The 23670-nt window shown below is 33.5% G+C and overlaps 1 protein-coding gene and 1 pseudogene across 3 annotated transcripts in view; one reads left to right on the top strand and one right to left on the bottom strand.

Annotated features, from left to right (window-relative positions):
* The window catches only part of SLC16A7 (solute carrier family 16 member 7), a 147077-nt gene that overhangs the window by 89344 nt on the left and 34063 nt on the right, over window positions 1-23670 (top strand). For all 3 annotated transcript variants that reach the window (XM_045553468.1, XM_045553469.1, XM_045553470.1), the window contains exon 3: window positions 15333-15582. In XM_045553468.1, the coding sequence (XP_045409424.1) occupies window positions 15363-15582 (220 nt within the window). In that variant the 5' untranslated portion in view covers window positions 15333-15362. The remainder of the gene's footprint in view (window positions 1-15332; window positions 15583-23670) is intronic.
* Window positions 3302-10475, bottom strand: LOC123640537 (annotated as a pseudogene).

Raw genomic sequence — 23670 nt, 5'->3', positions numbered from 1 at the left:
ACTATTGATATCTTTCATGACTCGATGTCAAACTAAATTAGTCAATAAGATTTAAAAGATGGTCTATTTTGAAGAATAAAAAAGCCTCTCAGAATTAGATTCCAATTTTAATTTAATTACATGTTAGAAAAGAAAAGATTTGGTTCAATTTAATTCCTGTTGTAAAATTGAGTGAGTTGTCACCTAAACTTAAACACTGTACATTAATTTGACAGTGCTATATCCTTTTTTATAAGAAGGAAATATAGACTGAAAAGATCAGTGGATTATTCTTTAAGAAATATATTAATTCATTTAGGTGAAAACATAGGCCACTTTGCAAGTAGGATGCACAGAAAACCTTATGCTTTAAGGCAACTAGAGGAACTTATGGTAAAGCTGATAGTCTTCTAACACCTATGCATTTAATTTGGGACTTTAGTTTGCTGCGTACATTATTTCTGGACCATATTTTGAAACATAAACTTCTGGATTATGCAGACTATTGATAAGGCTTTGTAGAGTTGATGCATGCTGGTGTAGGTTTGGGAAGTTGAAGAAAGGATTATTCATGAAGTGTATAAAGGAACATTCTAATACTCTGTGCAACTGAATGAAAAAGATCCTTGAATATAACACCAGGGTCTACCCACTGACCATCACTAATTGTTTCATTACTCATTTGTCCTACATCTTTTTCTCCATAGATTAATCCACCTATATTGATTCTAGAAGACAAGGCAAAGTTCTTGGACTTCAGTGCATCCCACTATATAAATTTTTGAAAAACACTTGAAATAGCCAAATGTTTTCATAGCCATCAAGCCACTCTTTTAACAGTGATAATATGTTGTCATCTATATATCCCAAAAAATTATAAAAAGCACAGATGTAAATAAGCTGGAATAATGATGAATTTCAAAGGACTTTGATGGATAGTTGTAGTTTTTGAATTCCAAAGAAAAAGTATATGAATTCTGATGAAAACGGCAGGTGAAAGACATGTGCAAGAAATGAAATTTAGAAATTGCCCATAGGAATAAAACTGAAGGAATATCAATTGTATGTAGAAAGAGCAGCCTGCAAGTTGATGTGTTAAAGTGGAATCAGTAACAATTGTCCTAATAAAAAGATATTAGTTATGGTACTAATTTGATCACCTGTTAGACATTACACTTTGGAAAAGTCACCTCTGATCTTGTATGCCCTCATCTATAAAATCTGATTCAAAATACCAGTTCATCCAAGTTGATGGGATTATGAAAACCAATTAATTGAATCTTTAGAAAAAATTGAAAGCTCTAAAGCATTGTTTATTTTTTCATGCACTTAGTGATAAGTAAAGCCTATCATAAAACGTGGCATATGTGTGATTGCTAAGGAACAACATTAGCAGATACCACAGTCCAAATTCTAGCTATAATAATTAACACTGCTTTTGTAGGGGTGAGTAAGCTTTATGACTACTTGGACTTCAGGAAGCAATCCCCAAAATATTAATAGTTGCTTTCCCAAATTAAAGGAAAGCCTTCTCATTTGCTTAAGAATTATTGTTCTACTAGCTTTTTAGACCCATCCACAAATTCTAAAACACTACCTTTCATGTTTAAAACTAAAGACCCATATCTTCATAAACATATATAAAATATATTATGATAGTTTAATATATGTACAAAAGTAGATGTAAACATAGATTCATATAGATTATATACAAAGCAAGGGGTGCCTGGATTATTGACCTGTTTGTTGAAAGGAATCCTGAATGTGAGATAATGTTCCTGGAAGAGAATGGGCCAGTTAGGGTAAGGCACTGTGAAATTTCATAGAAATGTTGGTGAGCATATAAAATTTGGACTTGTCAAGATCTCTAATCTGACCCCTAAACTGACCTATATAAACTGTAAGTATAATTAAGCATATAGACCAGGAGGGTCAGAACCCAATTTTCAGATATGCCTCGGGCTTTCCTCTGGGGCTTTCCCCTGAGCCCAGGGAAGTTCTCGCTGCCAGAGGAAAAAGAAAGTACATTTCCTCAAAATACAAAGGTTTTCTACCTTCTGATGTTTACTTAGGGTGGGATGGAGCTGCCATTCTTGAATCACCCAGTTTAAAAAAGCCACAGAGACTTCCAAGGCACTTGATAAGACCAGAGCTGCTGTGTGAGCCTCTTCTCACAGCTCTTACCCAGACCCAGGAGACCCATTTAGTGTAACTCTTCATTCCTAGCACAAATTATACCCTAATTCCATCCTTATGAATTACTCAGCTGTTACTCGTGGCTTTCAAACTCCTTTAGTCATCTTCATTCTAGTCTCCACCCTCACTTTCTCACTGACTGGGCATTTTTGTTTGTTTGTTTTGCAATTTTACAAAATTTCTCCATTTTATTTCCATTCGTGGAACTAATTCATAATATTCCTTTGAAGCGTTCAGAATTAAATTGTCTTCAGGTTACTAGGCCAAGACATGATGTAAGAATAATCTAATACCTATAAAATTAATTCTGAAGTATTTCATAAATACCAAAAAGCACCTAGGAATGCATCAGAAAGCAAAACGTAACAGAAAAAAACCCAACCCACGTGGAAAGCCTTTCTCACTTTCTAGAACAGAACCACGAGCTTCTCTTTGTACCTCAGTTTCTACAGCTATAAATTAAAGGGTAATATTAATCTCTAACGTTAAACCCTAAATCTGTAAAAAAAAATCTTTTAAAAAAAACCCTGTAAACTGTAAAAGCAACTAAAACCTCAAACCAGATACTAATTTATAATGACTGGCACTGAAATATAAACTGCTATTGTTGCATGCATTTGTTTTTTATGACAAGTAAAGTATTAAAAAATAAAATACAGTTCACCAATTTACTTAGATATGAAAATACTTAATCTCACTAAAAGTTTACCACTATATTTTTAACAGCTATATGTCTTGATTATTTAAAAACCATTATGATGCAAGCTTCTAGAAATTACTCTTAAAAAACCAATTTCATTCTTTCAGGAGTTTGAGCACTGAAAAATATGTGATATTTACACAGCTCAAAACTTCAACAGCTGATAAGGTCTATGTGAGGAATGAATGCTCACAATCTCAACTATGGCACTGTTTAAATTACTTGGGAATTTTTTAGTCACAATTAAATCTAATTGTTTAAAAAATATTTTAGTAAATAAGAAAGCTTTCTGTAATCTCTTATACTTACTGTAACTTCATAATCTGACGTTCCTAGAGACTTTAGGAGAACTTAGTCTTGATTAGTGTACCAATGTTTGCATAGTAACAAAATGATCAAGCATGATTGTTTCTTAAGAAAACAATTTTAGTATCTACCTGTGTCAGTTACAACGAGTGCAGACCTGTCTGTTTTCATTTTTTTTTTAACATTTCCCTTCTTTTTAACTTTTCCCTTCCTAGAAAGGTATTACAACTTTGTCTTTGTAGAGTATTGACAAATTCAGTCAATTCATGCTTTCACATTAATATCTGATGCAGTCTTGAATGAGCATAGTTGTCTTCAATAAAACTGCAGTCTGACAGTTTGGATGGCACTGAAGGTGCTGCCTTGCTATGAGTAGGAATGGAAGAAGTGCTATTTGTACTTGAAGGCCCCTAAACAATGGAGTGATGAGCACCATTGATTTTAGTGCAATGATAGTGAGAAAGAAGTAGTTCTGTGTGGATTACTCAAAGCATCTGTGTTTCTGTTTGCTTTGCTGCAACTGCTGCAGAGTGCACTCTCTGAAGTCAGTGCTGCTCCTCTCAGCCTTCTCCTCCTGGGCAGAGTCTGGAGAAAGCCTGCTGTCAGCGCTTTGTCCATGGGCACCAATCAATCCTGTATCTTTAAGGCACCCTTAGAGGTAGGAGTGTGTCCATTAAAATGGCTGCCTCTGAGATGCAGACTTCCATTCTCTTCCCTTCCCAGAAAGGTCTGCTCCAAATCCACAAAACTACAATCATAATTTGCATTTTCTTCATTCCAATTGTTCATTCCATTGACTTTGACTTCATTTTCTGTCTCAATCTTCTTAATTATGTGGTTTAACCTATTGTTGAACTATTTGGCTATATTGTTTGGACCCGGCACAGGGTCCTCATGTTTGCAGACGGCATTAAAGTTGAGACCTTTTTGCATGTTGGACTGCTTGGTTAAAGCTGATATGGGATGTAGGAGAGGAGTCGTCTAGCTTTGATGCTTTCTGCATCCATTCCTATCAAAATACTTTTTCCTCGTTTAATTCTTAAATTTTGGCATTAGGAAGATTTGTGGCATAATGTGTATTGTTTTATATTTGGGAAAATACACATGGTATTGACCTCCATGCAACTTCATTAGCTTTCTCAATTCCTCAGCAGAAGGATCTGTATATCCATTAATAAAGATGCCAGTGCCTCTGAAAATTATAGGTGAGGTCCCATCTTTCTAAGCATCTGATTGAAACGGTTCCTCCAGTTTCTAGACTGACTTGGCATTTAGATCATACTTTCTTCATCCTCTCCTACAAACCTCCTTTGACCTGGTGGCTGTGCTGTCTTTGTTAAGCACTTTAAAAAATAGGTGGCCCTGGATGCAAGACAAGAAACTGGTTATTTATTTAAAAATTGAAAAACTTGACTTTTCACAAAATAAACTGTTAAGTACTAAATTCTATATAGTCAGCACCATATTTAAGTTGAAATAGAGATATTTGATGTATTAGAGATGTAGCATATTCATCTGTCACACTAATTTGAGTAGGAAGTTGGAATTCTAAATCAGAAGATCTCTAGAATAATTTTTGTTTCTTTTTTATGACCCAGTCTGTTTCGTTGTAAGCCTTGTATATTGTTGACATTATTTCTAATAATTCTCTTTTCAATTTTCTGTTTATTTCCATTGTCAATGTGTATTTAATTTATTCAATTGAATTTTATAGCAAATTATTTAAATGGGCATAGGGAATGATTTGAATGACAACTAATGAATTCCAATAAATTTTCTTTTCTCATAATTTTCTTTCTAATAATTTTCTTTCTTTTCTTTCTTATAATGTGTAGGTACATAGTCTACTGGGTTTTTAAAATCATAAAACCTGATTTTTCTTTATCTTATTCTTTTTATTTTTTTCTCATGCACATATTTGATCCATTTTGGTTATGTTAGTAGGTCTAGCAATGGATTGACAAAGATATATTCACTTTTGCTAATTATTTAAAGATGGTCACAATTTATTGGGATGAAGTAAAGATAGTGGCTCTAAGGAGGCTTGTGGAATTCAATTATACAAATAAAAACTTGCTTTTCTATTTCTTTAGATAATCCAGAGTCTGCTCTACCTCTCTTCCTTTGTATTACCTTCAATATCACACTGCAAGGTGTAGCTACTAGGCTTAAAGATCCCACAGGTCATCCAAAGAAATCTGTTCAAGATTTCTTGAACAGAATAATAAATAAATTTATTATTAAGGCTGAAACTTCGTAATTGCAGAGATAAAATGACGGTAGTGGGCACAATGAGTAAAATGGTTCTTTTTCTAAGCACAAATACCAAGGGCATCTGTCAACAGGTAAAACTGTACTTTTAACTCTGTTTTTCTTGGCCATACCCACAAATAAAAGAAATGATGCACCATAGTAATAAATTGTATAAAATATTACAGAATTTTGTACAGGAAAAAGAAAAAAAATCATGAAGCTAATGAGTGTGTATGAATTGGATCTTGATTATTGATCAACTCAAGAGTTGCTAATAAGGAAGAAGTGACAATCTTAGCAGTGGAATTTTTGGAATAAATTGGTTCTGGTTCCACTTTCTAATGAATTAGTTAAGAGACCATAAGATGCCACTTTATATAAAGGAAACAAAATGCATAGTAGATAAAGTGATGAGGTATATGAGTGGAGCTTGCAATCTGTAGCATGCAGTTATTAAAAGCAAGGAAATATGCTGGAAACAGAGAACAAAAGATCATATGCTGAGATAATAAACTGGTAAACTCTGAAAAACTAATACAAAAAAGCAGAGAAAAAAGATTAAGGAGACAAAAGTGGCTCAGTCATATAATGCTTTTTAAAAAAAAGGCAAGGAAACTTTTGAAAAGAATGACATCTGAGAAAATGACTTGTGTAACAAAGCAGAGACAACTCAAATAGTTGATAATTCAAAGAACAAATGTACAGTTTCATGCAATGTACATTAGAAAATATGAATTTAATAGGGAATAGAAATCAGAATTCCTAAATGATTTTTTTAAGGCCAGAATCTACAGAAATGGGAAACAGTTGATTATCTATGAAAGACTGATGCACAGATCTCAAAGAGCCATCCAAAATTGTTAAAAAAAGAACTTTCATTTGCTAAAAGATGTCTATGGAGAGGATTGATACTTAAAATAATGGAATGTGTGCTTATGTGTGTGCACACGTGCATGCATATATGTTTGTGTTGGAGATAGAAAAATGGGAGAGGTTGATGGAAAGGGGTGGTATATGTCATTATTATACATTTTTACTTCTTTCAGTTTTTGGATATTTCTGATTTTTGAGTCTCTTTCTGGATTTGAATGGTGGATTCATCATTTACTCATATATACCTTAGTCAAGATACATTCAGCAAATACTGCTTTCCTTTATTTTTCATTTAGAATGTTATCTGAGGTCCACTTCTTACAAAGCACTTATACCATAATTGCTACCAGCATTAGCCATAGTATTGCTCTCCATGTCTAGAAAACACTGTTAGAATATCTACCTCAAACAAACATATATTGGACTACATTTTCTTTCTACTTATTTAACTTATTTTGTGATAAAACATCAGGTTATATCACATTGTTATTTGGAAGGAAATAAATTTATTATTAAGGCTGAAACTTCGTAATTGCAGAGATAAAATGACAGTAGTGGGCACAATGAGTAAAATGGTTCTTTTTCTAAGCACAAATACCCACAGCTATTTATTTATCAATTTATCATTTAGTTAGTAAACGTATTAAGTACCCTACTATCTGCCAATAATTTTCCTGAGAACTGAAAATACAATGATTACCTTGTTATTACCTTAAACTATGATGAAAAAGACAGCTAATGAATAAATATTTAGAAATGTTATTTAAAGGCAACAACATTATAAGAGTTCCTAAATTATTTATTGGAAAAGTGAGGAATTTGGAGGAAAAAAAATGTTTTCCTATGGTTCAAATGGAAATCAGAACTATTAAAAAAGTACTTATTACAATGGCTCATAATAGTGAGATAAGGTAAGAATCTAAATATTCCTGTGTTTACTGAAATAATGTAGTCAATATTAGCCAGTGATGTAACTATATACTCATAAGTTTAAAAAATGAGAAATTCAGCTGTACCTATATATAGTACATTTATTATTAAGAATATATTTATTAAATTTATATATATACATATACACATGTATGGATGGATGGATAGACATATGTGTAAATATTTATTGACTCTAACTATATGAAAAGACATTCAAGATTGTTAATAATCACAGAGTGCAAAATAAAACTACAAAGAAATATTTTATGTCTACTGGATTAGGAAAAATAATATAAAATCCATGCATTGGTCAAGATGTATGGCAAAGAGAATTCTGATATACTGCTATCACATACAAACACATATGCATATGTATGAATACATATACACACATACATACATATATTCATAAATGAAATACAACCAATTGTATTTGTGATTCCATATTTTCAAATGTGCCTACTCACAAAAACTTAAGTATGACTTATAGCACTTTTGCAATCACTTGCTGACACGCACATAGGGGCAAAATATTTGAGTTATGCAACACTCATGTTGCCAGCTGATGTCAAATAAAGTAACACTCTGCCTTCTCGTTTCAGTTCTTCTACTGAAAACAAGTGTCCTTTTTGCAGTCTATTTAATGCCCTGTTTTTCACAATTTTGTGCTTTTTTTTTTTGGTGATTTTGCTGTTTAAAATGGCCCCCAGGAATAGTGCTGTCTGGTGTTCCTCAGTGCAGGAAGTCTGTGCTGTGCCTTGTAGAGAAAATGCTTGTGTTAGATAAGCTTCATTCTGACACAAGTGACAGGGCTGTTAACTGTGAGTTAAATGTCAATGAATCAGCAATCTACATTAAATAAGGTATCTTTAAACAGAGACACACATAAAACAAGGTTATATATTGATTGGCTGATAAAAATGTTGTGATCGGAATCTCACAGAAAGCTAATCCTATATTTCTCCTATGAGCAGCAGTTCTGTATTTGCTAATTTGGTGTTCATGATAACCTTATAGAACACAACCCCTATGCATAATTAGAATCAACTGTATTCTGCAATATCAGATTAATAACTCTACATGCATAAAGGGTAAATGTAAAATTATAATATTAAATCAAAAAACTAAGTTGTCAAGAACACATATGAATAAATCACATTTGAATAGAAATATATGCATATAATATAATAAACTATGGTAATATAGCTTCATATTAAACTATTAAATTTTACCTGTTTGATCTATACATTTATATATTTATGTAATCAAAATTTTATATGTAATATAAAATATTTAGTTTATTACGTGATAAATTTAGGAATGAATACACATATACATATACACACATATATGTATCATAAAAGTATCAATAAAATTAAGTTAAAGGCCATGATGCAATTCAGAATAGTTGTTGCCTCTTGGTAGAGAAAGGATGATATAGTCAGGGAGGGACTATGAGACTATGAGGTTAAAAATGCCTGTTGTTATTTTCTAAAGGCCCTAAAACTATTCAACATTTTTAGAAAGACCCTGGGGTTTCACATTCAGCATCAATTATGATTTATTGAACACTTAACCATGTGCAGATCACTAAACTAAGCTAAGCATATAGTCTTTCATTTAATCCTTACACTACTCTTGTGAGGTAGTTACTCTATGTAAATTTCATTTCAAGATTTGGCTTTTAAAAGTTATGATTACTATATTAAATGTAATGTTGGACATGGAATTTGGCAGAAATGAAAGCCACATATATGCTTTTTCCCTTAACAAATGTGATTTTTAAATCCCCTTTCTATTCATTTTAATGAGATATGTTTTTACTTATCATTTTAAGGATATACCAGTCATGCTGTTTATGTGTATTCTTCTGTCAATCCTCTTCATCACCTTATGAAGTAAATACAGTTATTATCCTGTTTTTACAGATGAAAGTGCAGACTCAGAATTTTACTACTCTATTGAATGTTATAGAGCAAGTGACAGAGTCAGTATCCCAAGCCTTTAAGCCATTATTCTTAATTTTTATGTCACAAGATGAAGCCATGTAAGAAAAATGAGGCTTAAAGGTACAATTTCATATTAAACTAGAATTTTAGAGAATGGAATTATATGAATACATAAATCTCCTCTTCTACTTCTCATTTATTGTATGGGAGCAGACTACGTGCAATGTTTTTAAAAAATCTAAGAGTTTAAATAATTTTGATATAGGAATGGTATATTTTATAAGGTAGAGCATATTTAAATACTGGGAAAATTCAAATTTATAGGATTATACTGGTGTTGACAGCTATTCATTTTGTGAGTCTACATGCACTTCCATGCACATAGTTTCCTGTTTGTAAACACTGGAAATTGTAACATTATTAAGTTTCAGTATTTATATTTGTAACATGATTTGAATATTAAGTTACAATATTCATCTTGATATAATTATTTTAAAATATGGATTTAAGATTATTTAGAAATGTTATTTATGATTTTTGAAGTGACTGAAAAATGAATCATCAGGTTGTATTACTAAGTGTTTACTATAGCAGATGTGATAAAAACTACAATAGTTTAGTTTAAACTCATGAATTAGTAATGAAAGATGGCTTAGTTTCCTTTATGCAAGCAGGAAAACTGCAGAGTAAGGATATTAAGCCTCATGACTGTTTTTACACTCTGAATTCACAACAATAAGGAGTTTATTACATAAATGCCCTTTGTTATTTCTTCAGTATTCTTCTAGTTTTTTTCTAATTTTTGAGCAATAAGAACATTGAATACTTTAAAATACAATTACAACATTTAGTAATATATAGATTCAGATTCTTTAGACAACTTTCAAAGGCTGACTGTTGTTTTCACCTGGTTTAACCAATAATTAAATCTGTCTCTTTTCCTTTATTTTCTTCCATAAACATTATGCATTTTTAAAGATGCTATTTCCAGTGCTCATGTGTTGTAAACTCATCATGTTTGGCTAACTGATGACCAAGGAGAAATAAGTCTATCTTCAAATTGAATAGCTGAATAGGTAGATAGATAGATAGATAATTTTTACTGTTTCCAAAAAAGCAAATATGATTATAAAAGCAAACTGTAAACATATAAATCTTTTCAAAATAATCCTTGACAAGGCATGGTATTTTGGGTTGATTTTAGCAATTTTAACATCTGCACTATATTAACTTACAAGAGTGTATTTCCCCTGATGATCATGATTGACCAGGATTTTCACTGTGTGCATTATTTGTTTGTGTTTAAAGGTTTTTATTTGACCTTGTTGCTATAGTTTCCTTGACATTTTCAGTAGGCTTCTAACATACAGATGTATCCCTATGGGAAGAATTTTTCAAGTTATTTTCTTAATGTTTTGAAAAGCAGATGCCTTTGACTATTTTGATCCATAAAAATATTTTGAATATAGAAAGGATATAATAAAAATACCTAGGATTGTTTTGCTTGTTTTTTCCCTGAATACATTATTTCTAATCACTTTGATATTATTTTTAAAGTCAGCAGTGATTTGTGAAATCCAGTCCCTGACATTATTATTTTACTTGAGTCAGGTTTTTTTTGTTTTTTTTTTTTTGAGACGGAGTCTCACTCTGTTGCCCGGGCTAGAGTGCGGTGGCATCAGCCTAGCTCACAGCAACCTCAAACTCCTGGGCTCAAGTAATCCTCCTGCCTCAGCCTCCCGAGTAGCTGGGACTACAGGCATGTGCTACCATGCCCAGCTAATTTTTTTCTATATATTTTTAGTTGTCCAGCTAATTTCTTTCTATTTTCAGTAGAGACGGGATCTCACTCTTGCTCAGGCTGGTCTTGAATTCCTGAGCTCAAGCTCGCCTCGGCCTCCCAGAGTGCTAGGATTACAGGTGTGAGCCACCACGCCTGGCCTGGGTCAGGCTTTTTTAATGTCCTTGAGATTTGTCTCATTAAAAATATAGGAAAAATACCTTAAATGGCTTTTGTGGAACCTAAACTGAACTAATAAATACTTACTGGAGATAATAAGCACTTACTTAGCATAATAAGTACTCAATATTTATTGAGGCAGTTCCCTTCATCCATTTTTATATACCTATAAATTACATTAAAGGTTAATTTGAGTGCCATACTTTAAGTCACTAAGGGAAGAAACAATTTGAACTTCTGAATCTTTTTCATCTAATTAATGTCACTGTATCTAGAGCTATGTTTTATGTGTGTGTTTGTGCACGCACATGCTTGTGTATATTTAGTCAGTAATAATTTACAATTTTACTTTATTGTATCATCTTAGAAAAATCAAAAGGATTTGTTTCCCCCATACCATTTTAAAATTAAAAAAAAATTATTTTCAACCCACAGTCTCTCATGGGATAGTAGGTGCATTTATCATTTATACTTCTTCTAAAAGAGTAATTTGAAATTACTTTTAAAAAAGTAAACATTGGCTGGGTGCGGTGGCTCATGCCTATAATCCTAGCACTCTGGGAGACCAAGGCAGGAGGATTGCTTGAGCTCAGGAAGTTTGAGACCAGCCTGAACAAGAGCTAGACCTGTCTCTACTAAAAGTAAGCATCATGGTGCACACCTGTAGCCCCAGCTACTCGGGAGGCTGAGGCAGGAGGATCACTTGAGCCCAGGAGTTTGAGGTTTCAGTGAGCTATGATGACTCCACTGCACTCTACCCAGGGTGACAGAGTGAGACACTGTCTTAAAAAAAAAAGTAAGCATATATCAAAACATCACATTGTACCCCATAAACATATAATATACAAAATTTAAAAGTAACAATACTAAAAAAAGAAAATAATTATTTTTTAATGTATGAATATACAATGTATAGAAAACACATATGAAAGACAAAATAAAACATAGAGTAAAAAAGGAAATACTTCTCTGTAAATCATGGTGGCAATTGAAGGTTTTATTTGGCAATTTTAAATCGTGATTTTCACTTTTTGCATTTGCCATATTGAATAGAAACTGTAACCAAAAGAAAAATAATTGCTCACAAAGACAACAAAAAATCATAATATGAAATAAGCAGTATTCACAATTACATATCTATGATTTATAAGATCACTGTAGTTCACTTAATTAGAAATATATCAATATAGAAAAATAATGAAAATAAATATGAAAAACTACTAATAATGACTGAGTTAGGATATTGTGATTATGTATCATTTTTTTCTTTTCTTAGTTTTCTAATATTCTCTTACAGCAGTTAGGAACTTGCAGTCTTCTGGCTAGTTTGTAAATAAAATTTTATTGGAATATAGCTATGCCCAATTTTTAAGTATTTTCTATGGTTATTTTTGTTTTAAAACTATCAAGTTGAGTAGTTGCAAAAGAGACCATAGGGTCAACAAAGCTTAAAATATTTATTTTCTGGTCCTTTACAGGAAAAGTTTACATACCCTTGTTTTATAATATAACTATATTTTATAATATAACTATATTAATGTTATAAAAGAAATAAAAAGAAACAAAATGTAATTATCCATCTAATTCAAAAGTGGCAGGATGGACCTGCCATTTGTGACAATGTAGATAAACCTGGAGGACATTATGGTAAGTGAAATAAGCCAGACACAGAAAGACAAATACCGCATGATCTTACTTATATGTGGAATCCAAAGAAGTCAAATTCTCAGAAACAGAGAGTAGTTAACAGGGCCAAGAAGGTGGGAGAAATGGAGAGTTGCTGGTTAAAGCTGCGGTCCCCAACCCCAGGCCATGCACCATAGTGGTCCGTGGCCTGTTAGGAACCAGGCTGCACAGCAGGAAATGAGCAGCAGGTGAACCAGCAGAAGCTTCACCTGTATGTACAGCTGCTCCCCATTGCTCACATCACAGCCTGAGCTCTGCCTCCTGTAAGATCAGGGGAAGCATTAGTTGCAGGAAAACAAGCTCAGGGCTCCCACTGATTCTACATTATGGTGAGCTGTATAATTTTTCATTATATATTATAATGTAATAATAATAGAAATAAAGTGCACAATAAATGTAATATGCTTGAATCGTCCTGAAACCATTCCCCACCCCGCAGTCCGTGAAAACATTATATTCCGTGAAACCAGTCCCCGGTGCCAAAAAGACTGGGGACCGCTGGGTTAAAGGGTACAAAGCTGCAGTTTTGTAGGATGAATAAGTCTAGAGATCTAGTGTGCAGCATGATGACTATAATTAATAATACTGTATTGCATACTGGAAATTTGCTGAGTAGATTTTAGATGTTCTCAGCACAACAAAGAAAAATGGTAACTGTATCAGGATATGGATATGTTATTTTGATTTACTGTAATAATCATTTTATTATATATATATATCATACATCATACATATATATACATTGTATATATATATTAAAACATCATGTTTTATACCTTAAATATATACAATTTTTATTTTTAAAAAATAACAGGTTAGAACCATCTCCACAATTATCAAAAAGGGGAAATAACAGAAGGCTGTAACAAAAGCCAATAGATCATGTCAAAAGGCTTTGCAAGAATTGTTTCATTCTTTGGTTCAGCCTTAAATAGGAAGGAAAATCTAGAGTTATAAGTATCAGTTAATGAAGTCAAAATGAATGGTGATTAAAGTAAAATGTATATGAAAACTGTCTTAGAAATATGTCTGACTCAAGTAAAATGAGAATTTTAACCATCGGTCCTATTGTCTGTTAACTGTAGTTTATACTGAATTTCCTCCTTCCATGAATGTGACTGTAAAATATTATGTTAAGAAGTCTTTAAGTGCATTTTCCAAAATAAACAAAAAAGAGCTATCATAATGGTTTTCCACATAATTACTTTTTATGGTACTACTCATCATCTTAGTATTTATTCTAGTGAAACAATGCTCTACCTAAGGTTCATTTTTATAATTTTTCCTATATGGGTTTCTGAAAGCAAAGTCCTTGGTTATAATCATGGAAATCTATAAAATTTTAATGTAGAGAATATTTTCACTCAAAATCTAAAATGGGTGCATAGAAGATCACTGAAAATATCTGAGATGCTATTTGATATTAAGCAAAAATTCAACCCATATCTGTTTTCACAGATATTTGGGGTTTTGTGGGTAAGCTGTCTGAAGACGTGGCAAGGTTAGTTAATGTGTTTCAAACTTATCTTACCATGAGAAGAGTGGTTCTCTTGTACCTATTCATTTCAACTGAAAATATGCATAAATGGAATGAGAATAGGATATAGGCAAGATGTTGCGAAACATTGGCAACTGCAGCTATAAGCAAGCAGCATTACTCTACAAAGAAACATTGGTGTTAGGGAATCGAGATGTTTCATTTAATTTTAAATGTATTAAGCTATATGTGCTCATTTTCTTCTACAAGAGAGTAGCTGCATAAAGTTAGCAGTTATTTATTCCTAGGCATATCTAAAAGGAAAGCCCTTTTTTCCCACCCTCCTTAAACAAACGTATCACCCTTTTGATTGAGATAATTTCATTGCTGTGAAAAAAATACATAAAAAGTATCATTCATGAAATGATAGGTAGCACCAGTTTTGGAAGTGCATTAAAATTAACTTAATTTCATAGAAACATATAACTTCTAATCCTATAGGTTTAAAATATAAATCCAGGCTGAAATGGCTCTAAGTAGTCTCGATTATTAAAAGTGGAAAAATTCTAAAATACGCCTACCATTTAATTCTTTATAATTCATCAGATTTAATACATGGTCCTTTTTAAACTTTGTATAGAAAATCTTATTAATAAAATAAACATTTTGTATTAAGTAAGTATGCTGTTTTAAGTGAGGACAGTTTTAGTTTTCTTATGCTTACAAATAAGATCGAGATAGCTTTTATTTTTTGGTTGATACTTCAGATATAAATTCTCAACTTCACTTTAAGTAATTTTTGTTGCCATAAAAAAGTTAAATGTCAATTTTAGCCCCTAACCGTCAGTTATATACCTCACATCAATTTTTCTATAAATATTCTGATAATTTCCTGAGTACAAGAGTATGAAAAATGTTTATGAAAAATCATATTATAGCTGGAAAATACTATTTTAGTGATTATCAAGAGTGGTAAAAAATGGAAGTAAAGTTTAAACTCTTATTTCATGTTTTTTTATACAGATTACTTGAATTTCAATTAGAGGAGCAGAAATGCCACCAAAGACAAGTACCCCAACTCCAGTTGTACCTCCTCCAGATGGAGGGTGGGGCTGGGTGGTTGTTGGAGCTGCTTTTATATCCATTGGATTTTCGTATGCGTTCCCTAAGGCCGTCACAGTATTCTTCAAAGAACTTCAGGAAATATTCCATGCTACCCACAGTGAAATAGCTTGGATATCATCCATTATGCTGGCTGTCATGTACGCAGGAGGTAAGATTCTTGGAATAAGTAAAATTCTAGTTTAAAAAAAAAATTCCTCCATGCCACAATGTTTTACATACAGTGTCTTGGTACATTAAAGCCCTGTTTTCATGATGTAGTCACTTAGAACTAATCAAAAGTATAATTAGAACTGAATTTTTAATAATTTTAATGATTCAACATCTTGAACTTTTCATTTCATTTTGATTCTTAATAAAGTATTTGTTTAAAATGAGGATTTATTTGCACAAAGCAAGATTGACTAAATTATGCAATTTTTAAGTGAAGCACCTTTCCACTTAGCTTGGAGTAAAGTCTACAGTATAGTGTTGGTATCATTTTTTACCATCACTACAGTTGGTAGAAATGTTTTCTTCTGAATGAGAAGGAAGCTCAAGTTGTTGACAGTTTATAAGCCCAGAAAGTACTTCAGCTTAAGCTGCAAAAACAGGGCATTATCATGTACACTTTGGACCTATTGAAGTTTGTGTGATTGAAATAATTCCTTCTCTCTGTAAGAGTCACTAAATATGACATATTTTTATTTAAGTGGTTGCCTGACAACTATCTTGTTACATTCTATGTTAAAATGAGGGTATGAGTAATAAGAGACAATGAATAAATCAAAGTAGCATCTCACTGCTGAATGTTAGAAAATTGGAATTATAAGTGCATTATTTTGTCATCTGTTTTCTTTAAATCAATCTCAATGGCAGACCAGACTGCCTTTACACATTTTTTTGAAAGTCATTACTTAAAATATATGAATTCTTGAGTTTTCATTTTTCAACTGGATATTTGACTTTTAAAAAACGGGTATGGACTTATAAGACTTTAAAGAAATTGCAGTCCTCAAATCCCAGGCTGTGGACCCACGCATGGCCTGTTAGGAACCGGTCCACACAGCAGGAGGTGAGTAGTGGGCAAACAGCACAGCAAGGGAAGGTTCATCTGTATTTACAGCCACTCCCCATCGCTTGCACCACCGCGTAAGCTCCGCCTCCTGTCAGATCAGCGGCAGCATGGGATTCTCATAGGAGCGGGAACCCTACCACAAATTGTGCAGGCTAGGGATCTAGGTTGTGTGCTCCTTGTGAGAATCTAATGCCTGATGATCTGAGGTGGAGCTGAGGCAGTGATGCCAGTGCTGGGGAGTGGCTGCAAATACAGATTATCATTAGCAGAGAGGTTTGACTGCACAATAAATGTAACGTGCTTGAATCATCCCAAAACCATTCCCCCGCCTCCAGTCTGTGAAAAAATTGTCTTCCATGAACCTGGTCTCTGGTGCCAAAGAGGTTGGGGATCACTGATATAAACTATTATATCTAGTGTAATTTCTCATTTTATAAGTAAAGGTATTATAGCTATTAGTGATGGAGATATAACATTAGTAATAATATCCAATATTCATTAATATGTACTTTAAGCCAAGGCCTCTCTTTGTACTTGATATGTATGATATGACATAATCTTCTTAACAACCTTTGAATAAGTATTATCTTCTTTCTATTTCACAGCTGAGGAAATGGAGAGATAAAATAGCTTTCCCAAGTCAAACTTCTTGTTAGTAGCAGAAAGAGATGAGATGCCAAACATTTAATCCTTATGTTTTCTGCTTTTCTCATATCTTCCTCTCTATATCTAGAAAGTGACACACCCAGATCTGGCCCAGGCCTGCAAACCTGCTTCAGTATTCTTTCTACTCTAATGCAGTGACTTGTGTATTATAGTCACAAGGTCATTTGTTCGGTGACATAATAATTATTCTTAAGACATTATCTCTTTGTTGTACTACCAAGGTAAACATTTGATCCTGAAATAATCCTGCATGTGTGTGTGTGTGTGTGTGTGTGTGTGTGTGTGTGTGTGTGTGTTGGTGGTGGTATGTGTTTTCCACTTTTTGTATATAGTCATTTCAGATTCAGATATGCTTCCCATATCCTTTTGGTTAGATTAAGCATGCATTTTTCGTCCAGTATCAAAAGGTATCTTTAAAATGAAATTTGGGCATGTCAATGAAAACTGCTGCTTGTAAAGCACTTTCTGAGAATCTCCTTTGGGTAGTTGCTTTATGGATTGTAATAGTGTTATTTCATGTGATTAAAGAAACAGCAGAAATTCTGCAGCAGGTCTTCTTCCTCTATACTGTGAGTCAGGTGTTATTAGTGCTTTGTTAGAACAACACACAAAGTCATCTTGACCTGAACTCCAAAAGATGCTAAAATTAAGATATGTAGGGTTTTTTCCCTTCTTAAATACAACTGAAACAGACTCCTTTAGTGAATTGATATAGGTCCATTGAATTTGGACTTCAGGCCTTATATACTTATAATTTCTTATTGAGCAGATAGTTGACTAACTTAAGTATGACACAAATTTATGTAGCTTTTTAGTTAAGTCAAGTCTTAATTCACTTTATTAGTTTTCAGCAAACAACATCAAAGTTTCAGTGGCTTAAAACAATACAAGTTTATTTCTTTCCCAAGCAATGTTTCATCTAGTGGCTATTCCATCACCTAAGGATTTGTATTGTTCCCTAAATTTGCTCTATCTACTGAACAGAGTGAAGGCAGACAGTATGGAGGCTTGGAGGGTCATATAGGATATTTTAGGGACTAGGCCTCGAAGGGATAAACAACATTTCTGTACGCATTCCTCTCATCATAACTTTTATACTTCCTTACTTATAGGTACAGGCCATGGATGCTGGGAAATGCAGGTTTCCTAGAGGAAGAAACAGAGTTGGATAGCATCCAGACAGTAGTAGGCAGAGTTTGATACCTCAACAATCATTCACTAGTCACCAAAAGCAGGATGTATTTATAGACTCGCTGTGTCATATGTGACAGCCCTTCACCCCTGGCTGGATCTAAAAGAACCATTAGAGTGAAGAATGGCATAATTAATTTTTTCATGCCATTAAATCTCAGTATGAAATTATAATAAGTAAATAACTATATTTACTATAAATATTTTCATTTTATTCATACTTATTTTCCTATTTTAATAAACATGGTATAAATTTTAAAAAGTCCAAAAGAATTCTTTTGGAATTCATCAAGAAAATGGCAGTTCGATAAAATACTTATAAATCTGGAAAATATTACCTTAAAGTTTTTATGGTAATAAATAAATAAAATATGTCTAAATTAAATATTAATATGGATTTTGTATCTGGTTATTTCAGAAAAGCAATGCTAGACACATGAAAATACTTAGTCTGTAGTAATTGATTATGGTTGTCTGTAAGTGAAATCCAAGTAAGTACTTAGAATCTTACTTAAAAAGTCCTCAGTTATTAGGGCTGAAACATTTCACATTTCATCTCTGGCCATGAAGAAAATCAGGAATTGCAGAAATTTTGCTACCCTTTGGGCTTTCACTTAAAACTGGAAACACAATGCTAGGCCCATTTCCTAGTGGATAGAAATGTTACTATCTGCCATATCCTCTGTTGAATGTAGCTCTTGCATTTACATGGTTTGTTGGAAATAATATCCCTGTCTTATCCAGATAATTAGTTTTTAATGTTTTAAGCAAAAATAATTGGCACATATAAAACTAAAATCTCAATGTGAAAGCAATTTTCCTTATGTTAATTCAGATAATTTTTTCAGAAACATAATAACTACTTAGAACAAAAATCTGATTGAATTAATCTAATACACAGGTGTTGGTCCTGTTACTCACATTGTAGTGCTTTTTCAAGTGTGGTCCACAGATTTCATGTTTCTGAATCATGAGTCTCTTGTTAAAAATGCAATCCTAGGCCTTATTCCATAGCCTCTTTTATGAGAATATCTGTTGGTAGAGTATAAAAATTTGCATTTTAACAAGCATCTCTGAAGACCACTTTATATATGACATAGGAGTTCACTGTTGGAGAAGAAAATCAATATTGATTTTAAAATATTTAAATTTTCCTCTAGCATTTCAAAGATTTCTATTTATAGAAGCCTTTTAGGGTGATGTTATAAAATATATTTAAAGACCATGAGGTGAAAAGGCATAGTTTACTATGAAGTATAATGAGTCTCTCTACCAAGTAACTGAAATATTCTGTTCAACATAATGCTAATTACATTAGCTTAGAGAACATTTAAGATCTGACACACTCATTAGGGCTTAGCACTCAACCTATTAATCACTACAGTGGGGTCATTGAGTAAGATGGAGCGTGTTCAGAGGCCTGGCCTGTGATGTCAGGGCTGGAATCTCTTGTAGTAATTAGTTGGCATCTGGGCCTTGGTAGCAAGGTATTATCTTCCCTTCTGATGTCTGAATTAAAAATGAAACTAATGAAAGGTATGCAGGAAGAATGGAAAAGAATGCAAATTATGTTTATACCTTACTTCATCCTTAGAATAATGGGCATTAAATTACAGCAACCCATCTGGCTGTCCATATGGTCTCCCAGAGTTCTAGCAAATTTCAGCAAATAGGTTAAGCAGTGTGGTCACCCCATTAATAAAGCACTAAGTAGAGGTAGACAACATATTACAATTTAAACTTTCTACATTGTTTAGATGAATATAGGGCTTTGTTTTGTAAACAAAGATTACATAGGATTTTCTTTTAGTGTAATGTTTGTCTTTGTTTTCCTGTGGAATGATAATCTAAGCATGGTTAGCTACATAATTACTGAATACAGATTTTGAGCTGCCAGTCTCTATGAGTACTTCCTGATTTTTCTGGTATCTGTTTTGACTTGGAAGAATCATCCATTCTGGAGAGCAGAGTTGGCTTTATATCCATGGCAACTTATTCTTCTGTTTTATGTGAACAATGACTGCCCGTTGTGCTAAAGTAAGGGTGATGGTTTTGTGATGGACCACTTTACACAGGGGAACAAGCATCAGACCACTGAGCTTATATTACTGGAAGCTAAGAAGCAAAAGGTTTTGCATAGCAGGTTGGTGGCCATAATATACAATGGGTATTTTCCTATTCTTTTTAAATTTTAAATAAGCTCACTATTTTATTCTGCTTTGTGCCCTAAATATTTTGTGGAAAGAGAGAGGCTATTAAAATAATTCATATAGTGCTTTATCTTAGCAGCAATTTAAAAAAGAAGCTCATTCCATTCCTGTGTTTAAGATAGCTAGGATTTTCATCTTAGCTTTACAAAAACCAAAAAGTACCAGGTATACTTGGACAGTCCTGTGCAAGCAGGCTGTGGACTTCTTATTCCTATGCCATGTTATTTATTTATTTGTTTTACCTGTGAGTATAGATATTGCTAAAGTTTTCCTAGGAAACATGATACAGTGTGGCAGAAACTGTTATGCTCACCATATATCCATGTACTCCTCTATATTTCCCAGCTTTCCTTCCCTTAGGCTGAAACCAAGTGACAAGTTCTGACCAATGAAATGTGAGTGGAAGGACATATGTCACCACCAGACCCCTCCCAGACAAGGCAGTTTGAGCTGGTGTGCATCTTCCATATCCGTCTTCTCCACTTTAACAACCTTGTTGCATTTGACACGGCTATAAAGGGAAGGTCCTTGACGTACCTCAAACTGAATTAGTAAAAAAAAAATGTTTATTAAGCTTCTGAGGATTATTATACAGAAGAACCTAGACTATATCGATCATTACAAACATGAAGGCTTGGTTTGTTGTGTAACTACAACATAAGTTACTTAAATCATTTCATGGGGAAGAGAACAGATTATGAGATGTCCTTAGTTTAGTTTATATCATGAGAACATTTGTACATGTGCTACTTCATCAGTTCTCTGTTAGAGAAGAGAAATCCTTCAGTATCACAAATAAAAAAGGAATTATAAATGGATATCATCATTGTCAGTTTTCATGGGAATGAAAGTGAGAGGCAGCCCTTCAAAACACAGAGTAGGGATCAAGTCATGCCCATAGAGCTTCCTATGATTAAATGTCTCTTCATCCCTCCCAAGACAGGAGGGAAACAGGGGCAAGGCAGATTGTAAGGATGCTAAGGGCCTTTGAAACTGTTCAAGGAGATACTTACCCTGCATAGGGCTGACAATCTAGTGCAAATAATATCAGCTTATTACTAAATGTCATTTTCAACAGAAAACTTAAGAAACTTCACGGAAGTCTTCTCTGACTGACGTGTGCCTTAGTGAACCTTTCATTCACTGATTTATAAAAATAAACTATCAATTTATAAACTGGCAAGAATAAAAATATCTTAATTTTTGGCTTAATATTGCTCTAAAATATTTTATTATATACTTACTTTATGTGGATGTTTTTGGTTGCAAATGATAGAAACCTGATTGAAATGCCCTAAGGCCTAAAGAGAAACCTTTATGTGTGCACATCAGGGGAGAAGCACAGATACCAGTGTCTTCCAGGTCAACCAGCGCTAGTGATTCTATTTTTTTGTCCAGCATTTTGCACTCTCTCCTCTCCCCTCTGCTTCTTTTGGAGGGACAGCTTTGTTTATTTATACTGATATCCTTGCCCTGGCATAGGGAAGGTGGTTACCAGCATTTCAGCCTTATATTTCAGTCTCAAATTTAACATGAGAAAGACTGCCTCTCTTTGCTAAGTTATACTTTGACAAATTCTAGGGAGGATTGCTAGGGACCTGGCCTGCTTTGCATGTGCCCTGCATGCAGTGGATGAATGAGGGACTAACACTGGATGCCTGAGTGGAACTATATATCTGAGATAGGAACGGAGCAGCTCCCTGATAGAAAGGTGATACTGTTCCTAGAGGAAGAAGCGGTTTTGAAGAGACAAAGAAATAAGTGCTTACTATTCTACTCTTTAGAAGATTAATATTTTCCAACAATAAAACCATGCTGCATTTACTAATCACTCATGGGGAATTTTGCATTTAGATTTGTTAGCTACCTAGCTGGCTAGCTAGATAGGTAGATAGATAGATAGATTATATGTCCAAATGCATATACTATATTTAGAAACTCTATTGCCTAATGGAATATTAAACTTAGTAGCCACCAGAGAACTCAGCTGTATCTTATATGAGTTGGTCTGTAGAGTGGAACTTACATATGGAAAGCCCAGGGATCTCAAAGTGTGGATTAATGGTTTAATAGTCCAATGAGAGGCAGAATAACATTGTAATTAAAATAGTGACCACTAAAATAACAGATATGAAATTGGGACTTTGCCCTTTTATTGTTGAGGCTTATATAACATTTGACCTTGGACCTTCAGTTTCCTCACCCGTAAAATCACAGGAGAATATATACGTCTGTGTGTATATGTAAGAGTGTGTGTATGTATAATATGTACTCTCCTGCTCAAAGTTGTTGTGTGATGCTTAGGAAATTGTAGTTTTTGATTCATTGTAGTTATTGCTGCTACTGCTATTTTTGATAATTAATATTATCCATTATGCAAGGAAACTACAAGTAAGAAACAAGAAAGATGGTAAGTCTGACTTGAGCAACTTGTGCCAGTATGGTTTGGAAACAGTGCATAAGGCAAGAAATAAATAGGTCAATAATCAGTTCTAAAATAAATGGTGTGGACTTACTCATATTTTCTGTGTCACTTCCACTATGCCTTCTACTATTTGGATAGTAGAGTGAACATTGGTCATTCTTTTGAGCCATCTTATACCTTTGAAAATCCTTCCTCTGTTTAGGGAACTCTCAACTTTATCATTTCCTGCCTCCCCAAGAAAAAGCCAGAAACTTACTTTCTCAGAATTCCTTGCACTTAGGACACAGGCATGTGACCCAGGCCCCATCAACCCAGTGTAGCAAGGCTGGTTTTGATTCAGAAACTACTAATGTGAAGAAGCAGATTCCTTGAGGAGAACATTTAAATGAGGTGGTTATAGATAATCCATAATCCATTGGCAGAGAAGTAATGTCCGTGTTCAAGATCAGTGGAACTTGTGGTGCACACCATAGGGTGTGTGGCCATTGTTGGCAGCAGTGATTTCTCTGCTGGAGCAGTTCACAGTGTGATTTGGACAGCATCCAAGCTTAGCTTTTTGATCTTGCGTCATATTCTCTGACTTATTTGTGTGTCTTTATTGAATGCTTTATTCTTTAACTAACTGGGATATATGATAGATATGTGTGGAGTTAAGTTCCTAAAATGTCCTTGTGAGGTCTGGCATGAATT

This window comes from Lemur catta, chromosome 6 (genome assembly GCF_020740605.2).
Source record: "Lemur catta isolate mLemCat1 chromosome 6, mLemCat1.pri, whole genome shotgun sequence".
In the NCBI taxonomy this organism is placed as follows: Eukaryota; Metazoa; Chordata; class Mammalia; order Primates; family Lemuridae; genus Lemur; species Lemur catta.
The sequence above is the reverse complement of the archived record's forward strand: the minus strand, read 5'-3'. Positions and strand labels throughout refer to the sequence as shown.